Source organism: Scyliorhinus canicula, chromosome 2, assembly GCF_902713615.1.
Source record: "Scyliorhinus canicula chromosome 2, sScyCan1.1, whole genome shotgun sequence".
Lineage (NCBI taxonomy): Eukaryota > Metazoa > Chordata > Chondrichthyes > Carcharhiniformes > Scyliorhinidae > Scyliorhinus > Scyliorhinus canicula.
In genome coordinates, this window is record NC_052147.1 from 196,195,650 (window position 1) to 196,209,695 (window position 14,046).

The 14,046-nt window shown below is 41.7% G+C and overlaps 1 protein-coding gene across 1 annotated transcript in view; it reads left to right on the top strand.

Moving 5' to 3' along the window:
• Nucleotides 1-14,046, top strand: part of LOC119961858 (titin-like) — a 408,409-nt gene that overhangs the window by 255,417 nt on the left and 138,946 nt on the right. The window contains 15 exon segments of the mRNA XM_038789292.1: nt 1,189-1,325; nt 1,436-1,562; nt 1,686-1,952; nt 2,495-2,761; nt 7,267-7,530; nt 7,634-7,773; nt 10,219-10,345; nt 10,532-10,798; nt 11,021-11,287; nt 11,400-11,666; nt 11,839-11,978; nt 12,081-12,207; nt 12,852-12,994; nt 13,521-13,644; nt 13,754-14,020. Of these exon segments, the coding sequence (XP_038645220.1) occupies nt 1,189-1,325; nt 1,436-1,562; nt 1,686-1,952; nt 2,495-2,761; nt 7,267-7,530; nt 7,634-7,773; nt 10,219-10,345; nt 10,532-10,798; nt 11,021-11,287; nt 11,400-11,666; nt 11,839-11,978; nt 12,081-12,207; nt 12,852-12,994; nt 13,521-13,644; nt 13,754-14,020 (2,931 nt within the window).

The window sequence follows — 14,046 nt, forward strand, 5'->3', positions numbered from 1 at the left end:
TTCTCTACCTGAGCGAATTTGTTCTCACGTTGAATAGTCTTCCAAATCCACTCATTTCCTTCTAGAAGAGGTGTTGCTTAAGGTATCCAGATGTGGGGCAGCATGGTGGTGCAGTGGTTAGCACAGCTGCATCACGGCACCAAGGTCCCAGATTTGATTCCGGCTCTGGGTCACTGAGCGTGTGGAGTTGGAGTTTGCACGTTCTCCCCGTGTTTGTGTGGATTTGGGCACAACCCAAAGATGTGCCGGGTAGGTGGATTGGCCAAGCTAAATTGCCCCTTAATTGGAAAAAAATGAATTGGTACTGTAAATTTTTTTTTTAAGGAGTATCCAAATGCTTTCCTTTTTGTGGGTTTTGTGAAATGTTCCTTATTCCATCCCTATTTGGGACACATTCCTCATCTCTCTTTCAAGCAATTTGATGACCTAATTAGTGCCATTTCCTGCTTTCACACTGAACTAGAAAATGTCATCACCTTTGCATGTTTCCCACATTTCCCTGGTCTATCTCTGACTCTTCCTTTCCTTACCTTGACTTTTCTGCCTTCATTTCTAGGGATAGGCTACCAATGAATATTCGCTAGAAGCTCAATGGCTCCCACAGCTAACTTGACTACACTGCCTCATTCCCTGTTTTCCATAAGGACAGCACTCTATTTTCCCAGTTTCCCTGACTCTGTTGCACCTGATGATGCTAAGTGCAGACTACTGTTTCTGATATGTCTTTTTCTTCAATGAAGGATTCCTCCACACTCCCCCCAAAGAATGGTTGACTGGCCCTTCAGCCACATCAATCCCTTTTCTTGTACTTTTGCTCTCACCCCTTTCTCTCCCTATCAAAGACAGATACCCCCATCTTCCATGCCACCTGCCTCTGTATTCAGTGAATCATCCTCTGCCTTGGACCACCTCCATTGTGATGCCCCTCCAAACAACTCTCCACCTCTCACCTTTCAGTATTTCAAAGGAACCTACCCTCAGCAACATTCTGAATTCTAATTGAAGATTGTTGTTATTATATCTATGATATGTTTTCCAAAAGAAATGGAAATTATACAAATCAGGAATTCATGATCAAGAAGTTCTTGTGTAGATTTTTCAAGTCTGCTTGAGATGGTATTACTTGTGGTGGTATATTTTCAGCATTCTACTCTAATAGGAAAACTACATTTAATGTTCTATTTTTAGAACGGGAGATTGACATACTTTCAGAATTGCAAAGCGTGGAAGTGTATGAGAAAGAGACAGCCACCTTTGAAACTGAGATCTCTCAAGATGTTCCAGTTGAATGGAAGCTCAAGGGAGAAATCCTACGCCCATCTCCTGTAAGATTTTCTTCAAAGCTAGAATCATTATCATACAGATGTGGAATTAAAGAATGTAATGCTATTTTGTTTAAAAAAAACCTAAATTACAATTTTTAAAAAACTTTCAGACCTGTGAAATGAAAGCAGATGGTACAAAACGTTTCTTGATACTTCACGATTGCAAACTGGATCAAGCTGGTGAAGTTGTCTTCAAGGCACGCAATGCCACATCTGTTGCATACCTGAGAGTTAAAGGTAACTAATAGCCCTTTTGAAGAAAATACTCAGCGCAGTTTTTATGATGAAAGGAGATGAGAAATTTTAAAGAAAAGGTTTTTTTTTAGTTTAGCTTTCACTAAAATATTATATTTCTTGCAGAAATTGAACTTGACTTTGACGCACCATTAAAAGATGTGACTGTTCCTGAAAAACAGCAAGCACGCTTTGAGTGTGTGCTTAACAAGGAGGTTCCCAAAGTTCTGTGGTCAAAAGGTACTGACATTCTTAAGGCTGGTGATAAATTTGATTTAGTCGCTGATGGAAAGAAGCACATTCTTGTTATCAATAAGTCAACCTTTGATGATGAAGGAGATTACACCGCTGAAATTGTGGGCAAGAAATCAACTGCAAAACTGACTGTAACTGGTAAGTTTTTTTAATTAATTACAATTCATGGTTAAACCATTAATGCATTGGTAATATTTAATTGACTTAACTTGTGTTTGGCTTATGGTTTGGTAATGTGATAAGATACTTGTGAAGTCTTATTTAAATATTTTAGGGATGCTTTTTTATACATTTCCTGTAGCATTTGTTTTTTTTTTTTGAAGCACTGAGAAATGTGTGCAATTAAAGGTGGCGACCTTATCATTCAGAATATTCCACCCAGATTAGATTAAAGCCTGGGACTAATCCAGATTTGGGGAGTTGCATTTGTAGATTGCAGAGTTAGGCATCTTAAAAAATACTACAGTAAATCAAGAACTTGTATTTATATCATGGCATTCACCACCCTTGGATGTGCCAAAGCTCAAAGAAATACTTTTGAAATAGCTCCTGTTGTAACGTAGGGGAACTCAGCAACCAGTTTTCACAGGGTATAAAACAAACATAGATTTCAATTGAATTACTAATTGCATGGTTTTGAACTGTACATTTACTGGTCCATACATTACTTCACATTTCAGGTATGAGGTTGAAGTTCATTACACCGCTAAAGGATCAGACAGTTAAAGAAGGTAACACGGCGCATTTTGAATTTGAGCTGTCACATGAAAACCTCCCAGTGACATGGTACCGGAATGAAAACAAAGTTCACCCAGGCAGATTGGTTGTGATCTCCACTGATGGAAAGAAGCATGTGTTAGAAATTAAAGAAGCAACTCTTGATGATACATGTCAGATACGAGCAGAAGTTGCTCAGCTCTCCACAAAAGGTTACCTGAATGTCATCGGTAAGAATTAAGTAAAACAATGGTTTGGAATTCTGCTGTGCAATGAAACTGCCAATGGGTGGAATGTAATGCTTGCTGAGGGCGTAGAATGAGGCTGCCGGTTTGGCGGGTAGGGGGAGGGAGGTGGTGCGGAGGGCATTGAATCACACGAGAGGTGCCATGTCAGATCTCTGATATTGGGTTCAAAGGCCCACATTATTCTGGCAGTTGTGGGGAAGCACTCGGCAAAGCCGACACCACACAGAAAAAGGGTAATTTTACTGGTTTAGCATATGCTTATGACTCATTAATTGGAACTTTTTGCAATTAAATAGTAGCTTTGGAATTAAATGTGAGGCACACGGGGTTGCAGGTTTTCAGTTTTCCTGTTCAAAGCTGATGGTGAGCAGGCAGGTCAGTCTATGAGGGGAAAGTTACCCACTTGGACCTTCCTGTTCACCATCAGCCATTTTTCTTCATGAGCGGAGAGGAGGCTGTGATACATCATAGGAAAGGATGCTGCCACTGCATGGTGATTGAGGATCATTGCCAGGAGATCAAGGATCACTGCAGGGAGTCTTTGCGGGAATCTCCAAGTTAATTTCGGGTAGGATGAAAGTCATTGCAGGTAGGTGAAAGGACAACTCGAGGAGGAAGAAGTTCACTGTGGAAGGGCAAGAACTATCTATAGGAGGACAAGGACAAATTAAATTGGCTGCAGGAACTTGGTGACTTGAAGTCACATTTCGTAGACAGGTGCCAGATATTTTCTGAAGAGCAGGGACCCAGTGGACAGCATACCCTTGCCAGGGCAGGATCGTGACATTGGTACTGCTTTCAGAGCTACCATGATCGTGCCCACCCATGTTCCTGGAGCCCTGAGTGGAGGAGTAAAAGAAGCACAGAGGGAGTCTGGTACTGGGCCCAGAGGCACAAATGGTGAGAGCCCATTGAAAAGTGACTCACCTGTGGTTGGATCAAACACTGAGGACAGTCAAGAGGAAGCCCATGATTGCTGTGTGTCACAGTGTACAGATGTTGCCTGAACTACTTTCAAATATCAGAGAGATAATGCCAACAAACATTGTGGTTGTCGGTAAGTTGTTGCGACAGGTATGGCCCACAGCATCTGGAACCCAAAGGAGACTCACTGCCTGTGGCTTTGACAGTCTGGCGTCATTAAACCTCTATGCCAGTGGCTCTTTCCAGGGCACCACTGGGGATATGTGTGGAATTTCCCAGGCTGCCATTCACCATTGTATCATAGAAGTGACAAATCCCTGTTCAAGAGGGCCAAGGGGTTTGTGCAATACAAAACTGACCCAGAGAGTCAGGCTTCAGGGCCATAGCAGGTTTCTCAAAAATGCAGGATGTTATCCATTGCACCTATGTGGCAATCGGGTCTCCCTGGGGCCAGCCTGTGGTATTTATCGACAGAAATGGTTCCACTCCATTCATGTGCAATTCATTTGGAACCCAGAGAAAACATATCCTTCAGGTGTGTGCTCGGTTTCCAGAGAGTTCACATGATGCATACATTCCCACCACTCCCAGATGCCACATTGAATTCCAATTATTAACAAGGACAATGCTTGAGTAGACCATCAGCTTGACAAAAATAAAGTTCCACTCCCTGAAATGCTCTGGCAGGGCTCTACAAAATGTGCCTCGGTGGGTCTCTTGGATTATCATCAACTGTTATGCATTGTATAACCTCATGCAGCAAAGGGAGGAAACCTTGCTGGTTCCTGAGCTGGAGGTCACATTCCTTATCTGATGAATAAGGTGGGGAGGAGGGAGCAGAACAGGCAGGTCATCAGGCTGAAGCTCCTGCACCAAATGCAAAGGCAATGGAAAGATGTGGAAGAGAGGCCCATGAGTCCCACATTCAAACCAGATTCCAGAAAACAAATTGCCTTTGACAAGTACTCGGCTTTAGGCCTTACACTCACAGGACCTCACCATATCCTTCCAAGAGCAACTCACCATTGTCCATCAAGAAGTTAGGTCTTTCTTTCCACTCCAATCATGGAGAGGTTAATACTCTGCCTTCACCCATATAGACTTGCAACTTATTCTGCAGGTACTCACATAGCTAACCAGGAGATGACATTAGCACCATCTAAAACACCAAAATAAAGGAAATAAGACTATTTAATCATATACTGCCATAAACTGTCAACATGGTGCAGCAACATGTTCTCTCATGCATTTACGAGCGTTGTGACTTGTGTTCAACATCCACATTTGAAATGGAGACAATGTAATTGTGCTCATTCTAGTTGGTCCCTCTGCACCTTTCTGTCAAAATTCTGAATGTTCCACAGTGATTCCACTGAGTGCGATGCTCCGCTGCCTGAGATGATCTTGGTGACCATTCTCTGGTTGGCCGAGGCCTGGAGGATCCTGGAAAATGGAAGGGCTCTTGCTTGGGTGCAAATGCTTTTTCTGATGCCGTGGAGACGCTCGGGTCACTGCCTGAGGAACAGCTGCTCACCCTCTGAGAGTCCTCAGAAGAACCTCCAGGAGAGGATCCAGGTGCTTCTCCTTCATCTCTTTGCTTGACAGAAGCTTCCTGACAAATGGAGGAGGAGGGAATACCTTGGGAATGTCTAGCCATCTCATCCCATTCTTGCTTGACCCCTGCTGCATAGAGCTCAGGGCCAATGCAGCGGTGACCAGATCCTGAAATGTATGCAGGTCCGAGCACATAGCCAGCAGCCACTGAATGGTCTGCTGAATGGGGCTCTCTATGATGGTTGCAGCCTCTCCATAGAGAAAGCCATGTTGGAGACATGGCAGACTGCACGGTGTGAATACATTCCTCCATCATCCACACATGCATATACAATGTCTCTGGTAGTTCTACTAGATGTTCCCCTTTCTATTTATGCATCGCCAGAAAATTTCTGCTGGCTGTGACCAGAGGCCCATCATCAGTTTGCTAGCCTGGGTTCCAACAGTCCTCTGACTGCCAGGTCTCTCAGCTGTTACAGCCGCCATGAACTGCTCTGGCATGTTTGGCATGTTCATCAGATTGTGAACCTGATTCTAAATGGTGATTGCATACTCTTCGAGGTGAGTGTATCTGCACTGGTGGAGAATGTGAGGGAAAGATGCACCCCTAAGTCTTCAATGTTATCCTCATTCCGAACTGCAGGGATATGAATGACAGAACAGGATGTCCCTCCATTGGAGAACACAAAAAATTAGGTTCACATTAATTACAATCTCTCATCACATCCCTTTCTGATGCATGTTTCCTTTCTGCCCATTGGTGGACATCACCTGGAGTCCCCCTCACTCCTCTCCTGCTTCACCAATCTCAATTGCTCAGCTCCCCTGCTCTCAACCAGATCCACTGCCTCCTCCTTGCTGATGTGAGAGATCCAATGTTAGGCACTGTTCCACCCACCTTTGCCTGGCCTTACTGTGTCTGTTCTACTGAGAACAGAAGGGGAGACTTGGTCTAGCTCAATGGGCTTCTGACCTTATGACCTTATCATCATGCATCCTTCTACCAGGACAATGGGGCCTGTTGGTTGTCCATTTTCATGGCACTTGTACAACAGTGAAAACATAAACCTTAAACTCGGTGGCCACAGGTATCCAAGCCTCATCTTATATCTGTTGCTGGGCTTTGCACATTTTTTGCCTGTTTTCCCACTCCCTCCCCCTATTAAGACACATTACATGATGCCCTCATGAGAGCTACGCAGTTCTAAATATTTAGTTATACTCACCCCAGCATGGAAGAGGTAATTGACCCTCTATCTTCATTGGACACAGGCTGCCTGAAAACCCCACGCTGCTAACCTCCACTTTCACTTTGACTTGGTCAAGCTGGAGAGTCACCTGATGCTATCGGTGGATGGAAGGGGGAGAACTGCAAGAGGGGTGCTTCACTGAACTGTAGAGTCATCCTTTTATCTGTGTGTTATGTGCCAGTTGGACACTCCTTGGTGGATGCGGATCATAGGTCAGGACAAACTCTGATGAAGCTGGAAGCCTGAAGGGTGAATTTGAGGTGCTGTTGAAGGACAGAAATGTAAGGCTGATGGCGCTTTCAGTACTGGGATCCTCCTCTGCCTCTACAACACTGACACTTCTGCCTTGTAGTCACTGCCATTGAAAATGGTGCCTGGACCTTTGACTCCATCAGCTGACAGTAGGTTTGGAAACATCCTTCCCGTTCACACTGCAGAATTGGCTGGACCCGGATCACCATCACTGTTATTGGCCAAAAACCACCATGTAATTATGATTGGCCAGCTATTCCTGCCACTATTGGCAATGTCACCCATTTCCAGGTCTGTCACTGGTTTGTGTGCTGGGACGACTAAATTCTGTCAGATGTGTTGCGTACAAGCCTTTGCAGAACAGAACCAAAAACGAACCGTTTTTTTTTAAAACAGAGGGCATCAGGTGTTCCTGATAATTCACTTCTTGAAAAGTTTTAAATATTAACAGACTGTGAGACTCATTTTCTTCAGGCAGAACATTAGCTGTTTGTCTCTCATCCACAGAGGCTGATCCGTACTTCACTGTGAAACTGCACGATTATACTGCTATCGAGAAAGATGAAGTCATTCTCGAATGTGAACTCAGCAAGGCCGTGCCGGTAAAATGGATGAAGGATGGTAAGGACATTGTGGCATCAAAGACTGTTTCCATGAAAGCTGTTGATAAACGCTGTATTTTGGCGATCAAAAAAGTTGAAAATAAAGACAAGGGTGACTATGAATGTGACTGTGGAACTGACAAGACCAAGGCCACCTTGAATATTGAAGGTATTGTTGTTCTGGATGAATATAAGTATATTCTTCAAAAATTCTAAAGTAATGTTCTTTCCAAGTGTGCAGTTTAAACTGCCATTTTTAATATTATTTGCAGCTCGCATCATCAAGATTGTGCACCCATTGCATGGTGTTGAAATATTTGAAGGTGAAACTGCGCACTTTGAAGTGGAGATCTCAGAAACTGATATACATCCTCAATGGAAGCTGAAGGGTGAAACTTTGTTAATGTCACCTGTAAGTTGTTTTCTTAATTTAGTTCAAAATTAAACATTTTTGCCATCATCTTGGAATTATTTGATAGTAGAACATAGAACATAGAAAGATACAGCGCAGTACAGGCCCTTCGGCCCTCGATGTTGCAGCGACATGGAAAAAAACTAAAGGCCTTCTAACCTACACTATGCCCTTATCATCCATATGCTTATCCAATAAACTTTTAAATGCCCTCAATGTTGGCGAGTTCACTACTGTTGCAGGTAGGGCATTCCACGGCCTCACCACTCTTTGCGTAAAAAACCCACCTCTGACCTCTGTCCTATATCTATTACCCCTCAATTTAAGGCTATGTCCCCTCGTGCTAGCCACCTCCATCCGCGGGAGAAGGCTCTCGCTGTCCACCCTATCTAACCCTCTGATCATTTTGTATGCCTCTTCACCTCTTAACCTTCTTCCCTCTAATGAAAACAACCTCAAGTCCATCAGCCTTTCCTCATAAGATTTTCCCTCCATACCAGGCAACATCCTGGTAAATCTCCTCTGCACCCGTTCCAAAGCTTCCACGTCCTTCCTATAATGAGGCGACCAGAACTGTACGCAATACTCCAAATGCGGCCGTACTAGAGTTTTGTACAACTGCAACATGACCTCATGGCTCCGGAACTCAATCCCTCTACCAATAAAGGCCAACACACCATAGGCCTTCTTCACAACCCTATCAACCTGGGTGGCAACTTTCAGGGATCTATGTACATGGACACTGAGATCCCTCTGCTCATCCACACTACCAAGAATTTTACCATTAGCCAAATATTCCGCATTCCTGTTATTCTTTCCAAAGTGAATCACCTCACACTTCTCCACATTAAACTCCATTTGCCACCTCTCAGCCCAGCTCTGCAGCTTATCTATGTCCCTCTGTAACCTGCAACATCCTTCCGCACTGTCTACAACTCCACCGACTTTAGTGTCGTCTGCAAATTTACTCACCCATCCTTCTGCGCCCTCCTCTAGGTCATTTATAAAAATGACAAACAGCAACGGCCCCAGAACAGATCCTTGTGGTACGCCACACGTAACTGAACTCCATTCTGAATATTTCCCATCAACTACCACTCTCTGTCTTCTTTCAACTAGCCAATTTCTGATCCACATCTCTAAATCACCCTCAATCCCCAGCCTCCGTATTTTCTGCAATAGCCGACCGTGGCGAACCTTATCAAACGCTTTATTGAAATCCATATACACCACATCAACTGCTCTACCCTCGTCTACCTGTTCAGTCACCTTCTCAAAGAACTCGATAAGGTTTGTGAGGCATGACCTACCCTTCACAAAACCATGCTGACTATCCCTAATCATATTATTCCTATCTAGATGATTATAGATTGTATCTTTTATAATCCTCTCCAAGACTTTACCCACCACAGACGTTAGGCTCACCGGCCTATAGTTACCGGGGTTATCTCTACTCCCCTTCTTGAACAAAGGGACCACATTTGCTATCCTCCAGTCCTCTGGCACTATTCCTGTAGCCAATGATGACCTAAAAATCAAAGCCAAAGGCTCAGCAATCTCTTCCCTGGCTTCCCAGAGAATCCTAGGAAAAATCCCATCAGGCCCCGGGGACTTATCTATTTTCACCTTGTCCAGAATTGCCAACACTTCTTCCCTACGCACCTCAATGCCATCTATTCTAATAGCCTGGGTCTCAGCATTCTCCTCCACAATATTATCTTTTTCTTGAGTGAATACTGACGAAAAGTATTCATTTAGTATCTCGCTTATCTCCTCAGCCTCCACACACAACTTCCCACCACTGTCCTTGACTGGCCCTACTCTTACCCTAGTCATTCTTTTATTCCTGACATACCTATAGAAAGCTTTTGGGTTTTCCTTGATCCTACCTGCCAAAGACTTCTCGTGTCCCCTCCTTGCTCGTCTCAGCTCTCTCTTTAGATCCTTCCTCGCTTCCTTGTAACTATCAAGCGCCCCAACTGAAACTTCACGCCGCATCTTCACATAGACCTCCTTCTTCCTCTTATCAAGAGATTCCACTTCTTTGGTAAACCACGGTTCCCTCGCTCGACCCCTTCCTCCCTGCCTGACTGGTACGTACTTATCAAGAACATGCAATAGCTGTTCCTTGAACAAGCTCCACATATCCAGTGTGCCCAACCCTTGCAGCCTACTTCTCCAACCTACACATCCTAAGTCATGTCTAATGGCATCATAATTGCCCTTCCCCCAGCTATAACTCTTGCCCTGCGGGGTATACTTATCCCTTTCCATTTAATCTAATTAAATCTCAGAATTTAATCTCAGAATTGTGTTAATTTATTAAAACTTCCTTCCTAATAATGTTCAAGAGCCTGTATAGTTGTCCCTGAAGAAGATTTTTGGGATAAGTTTTCTAAAAATGAACATCAATCAAAAATATCTTTGCTATTTTTGTATTGGCAGCAATGTGAGATTGTCGAAGTTGGCAAGAAACATATTCTTACACTCTACAATTGCAAGCTCAGTGATTCTGGAGAGATTTCATTCCAGGCTGCTAATGCTAAGTGTGCAGCTAATCTGAAAGTCAAAGGTAATTTTTAATTCAATTGGAAGAAGTATTTATTTTTTCTGGGATTTGAATAATTACAATTCTGGCTAGTAATTTAGTACCTTGGTTCCTTTAAATGCTATGTGTGATTCCCATATGTTACACATGCATAATATATACGCCTATCTGGATTATTAACTTTTTTTTCCTTCCTACACTCCCATTCAGAAATTCCACTGACCTTCATTGTGCCACTTAATGATGTGAAAGTATATGAGAAAGATGAAGCAAAGTTTGAATGTGAAGTGTCCAGAGAGCCCAAAACTTTCCGTTGGCTGAAAGGAACTGAGGAGATTAAGCCGAGTGATAAATTTGAAATTTTAGCAGAAGGGACAAAACATGCATTGGTAGTTAAACAAGCTGCATTTGATGATGAGGCAAAATATATGTTTGAAGCAGAGGAGAAGAGGACAAGTGGCAAACTGATTATCCAAGGCAAGTGAAAGGAGCAAAACAGCAATGTATTAATTAGCAGATAAACTGTTTTCCTGTTAAGGTGGTTTAAATTTGATTACAGTAAGAAGTATTACAACACCATGTTAAAGTCCAACCAGGGTTATTTGGAATCACTAATGTTTGCAATGCAGCTTCTTTATTGGGTGAGTGTACAAAATAGTAAACAAGACAAAATTTGATTAAAAATTCCATTCTTTGCAGGCATTCGCCTTGAATTCACCAAACCTCTTGAAGACCAGACTGTGAAAGAGCGTGAAACTGCAGAATTTGTAACTGAACTTTCTCATGACAACATACCAGTTGTGTGGTACAAAAATGACACACGTCTGCATCCAAGTAGGACAGTGTCTATGAAAGATGAGGGTAAAGTCCATTCCATCATGTTCAAAGATGTGACCATCGATGATACTTCCCTCATCAAAGTTGAAGCTATGGCTAAAAGTTCAGAGGCCAAACTTACTGTAATCGGTGAGTATTGTATATGGAAACACGTGAATTACTTTTTCTAACCAAACTTTGAAACAATGCATTCATTGTTTGAATTTTCTTTCTAATTTACCTCTTTTTATTATTTTCTTAGAGGGTGACCCATATTTTATTAGCAAACTGCAGGATTATACAGCTGTAGAAAAAGATGAAGTTATCTTCCGGTGCGAGGTCAGTAAAGCTGCTGCTCCAGTTAAGTGGTTTAAGGATGGAAAAGAACTGATTCCTTCAAAGAATATTCAGATTAAAACTGATGGGAAGAAGCGCATATTGATTATTAGAAGGGCTCAGAAGAGTGATCAGGGACAATATTCCTGTGACTGCGGCTCTGACAACACATCAGCCAAACTAAACATTGAGGGTAAGAGAAATTAAATGTCATCTTATTGATGGCATTTAGAATAACCCAATGTCCTGTGTTCTTTGTACTTGTTTATTATAGTAACTCAACTTGCATTTTAGATGATTTTATTTGAAATTATTAGTAATGTGCCTTTCCTGGACAATAACATTTTTACATTATTTTGCTTCAGAACGTGATATTAAGATATTACGTCCACTGTACAGTGTTGAAGTCACAGAAACAGAAACTGCTCGGTTCGAGACTGAAATTTCTGAAGAAGATGTACACGGCAACTGGAAGCTGAAGGGGGAGAATTTGCATTCATCTCCTGTAAGTTTTAACATTAGAGAGTTGCTGAGGTTTTTCTCTATTTCTTTCTCTCCGTCTTCCTTCCTTAAAAGTTTAACATTTTAAAATTTCTTCACAATTTAGGACATTGAGATTAAAAAGGAAGGCACAAAACATTTTCTTACACTGTACAATGTGCGCATGGATCAAGCTGGTGAAGTTGAGTTCCAGGCTGCCAATGCCAAAACCAGTGCCCATTTGAGAGTCAAAGGTAAATCTGCTTAATATCGTAGACCTGGAATGTTAATAGCCAAGAAATTGCACTTATGAAACTCGTTAAGACATTTTGGCAATTTATTGTGGATTTATATTTCCCTGCATCTTATGAATATCCAGAACAATCTGTCCTACAATGACGGTTTCCATTGCAAATTACTGTAGCTTTCCAAAATCATTGACCTGACCACTGAATTTATGATTGATAGAGGGTTACATTGTTTGGAGTTTAAAGTAGAGAGTTGCTGTGTTTACTATTTTGATATTGAATATACCCCAAGTCTAAATTTCTGATGACTGCTAAAAGACTGATGGATGGGTGGATGGAATCAGGCTGTAGCTAAACACATAGCTGTGTAAGCAACCAGATGCACCAATAATTTTGAATGCATTGTTCCTTAAGTAGAAATGCGGACAACCACTATATGCAGATTCAGTGATACCGGTCAAGTTTTCTGTATTACTCTTCAGGAAATAAAATGTGGAAATACAGATTTTGAATTAATCCGTTGCTTTTTCAGCCAGCCCTTGGTCATCTGGATAATTGAATAGCCACAGTCTGCCGGGATAGCTGAAATGCATCTTTACATTCAATTTTCTTGGGACTAACGGGCACTCCAATCTCTTTTGCATTCAAAGCTCGAGTGATCAGTTTACTTCGGCCGCTCAAGGACGTGACAGTAACCGCTGGACATTCAGCTACTTTTGAATGTGAACTCTCATATGAAGGAATTGAAGTGCAATGGTTTCTGAAGAACAAGTTACTTGAGCCCAGTGAAAAAGTATGCTTATAAGTACTAAAGCGATGCTAATATCCATGAGCTCAATGTGCATGATTGGCTTCACTAGGCAAAGCAACCTTTGCTTTTAGAGCTTAGAAAAATGTAGTAATGGAACTATTAATTGTTGATTATCAAAACCATGATTTTGCAAAACCAAATAACACTAATGAAAATATCCGTGATAAACGTATTCACTTTTAATTATTTAAACTTTATATTATCAAGAAAAAGAAGACCAGGCTAGATTATAGTTGAAATAAAGCATGAGAAATTTTGAAAATTAAACAATGTTAAATTGATTATAATTTCTTAGTACACTATTTTGCAACAGTTAAATTGTATCACTGTCTTTTCAGATGTCAGGTTTACCTCACTTCTTAAAAGTAGGAAAAGATAGTTTGTATCAAAATGTGATTGTTGTTTGAACTGGACAATTGCCTTGTCGTCATATTTTATTACTTCAAACATGACTTGAATAATCATAAAGTGAATTTCTTTGTGATGTAAAATTCTTACTTTGCATCAGGTTGTTACACGCGCTGAAGGCAGAGTGCACACTTTCACCCTTCGAGACGCCCAGTTGGATGAGGCTGGTCAAGTCAAACTCACTGCTAAAGACTTTGCAACATCTGCTAAGCTTATTGTTAAAGGTATGTAATGCAGCCTGCTAATTAAATCATGTATTTTCTTTCCAAAACAATATATTCGGCAATGTATTTTACGATTACTGTGCTGAATTTTCATTTAAATCTTTTAAAGAGCCACCAGTCGAATTCACTAAACCTCTGGAGGACCAGACAGTTGAAGAAGAAGCTACTGCTACATTGGAATGTGAGGTGTCCAGAGAGAATGCCAAAGTTGTATGGCTTAAAGATGGAAAAGAAATTCATAAAAACAAGAAATATGATATAATTGCTGATGGGAGAGTTAGAAAGCTTATTATCCACGACTGCAAACCTGAAGATGCCAAAACATATACTTGTGATGCCAAAGACTTCAAGACTTCCTGCTTCCTGACAGTGGAACGTAAGTAAAATAGTGTGCAATGTTCA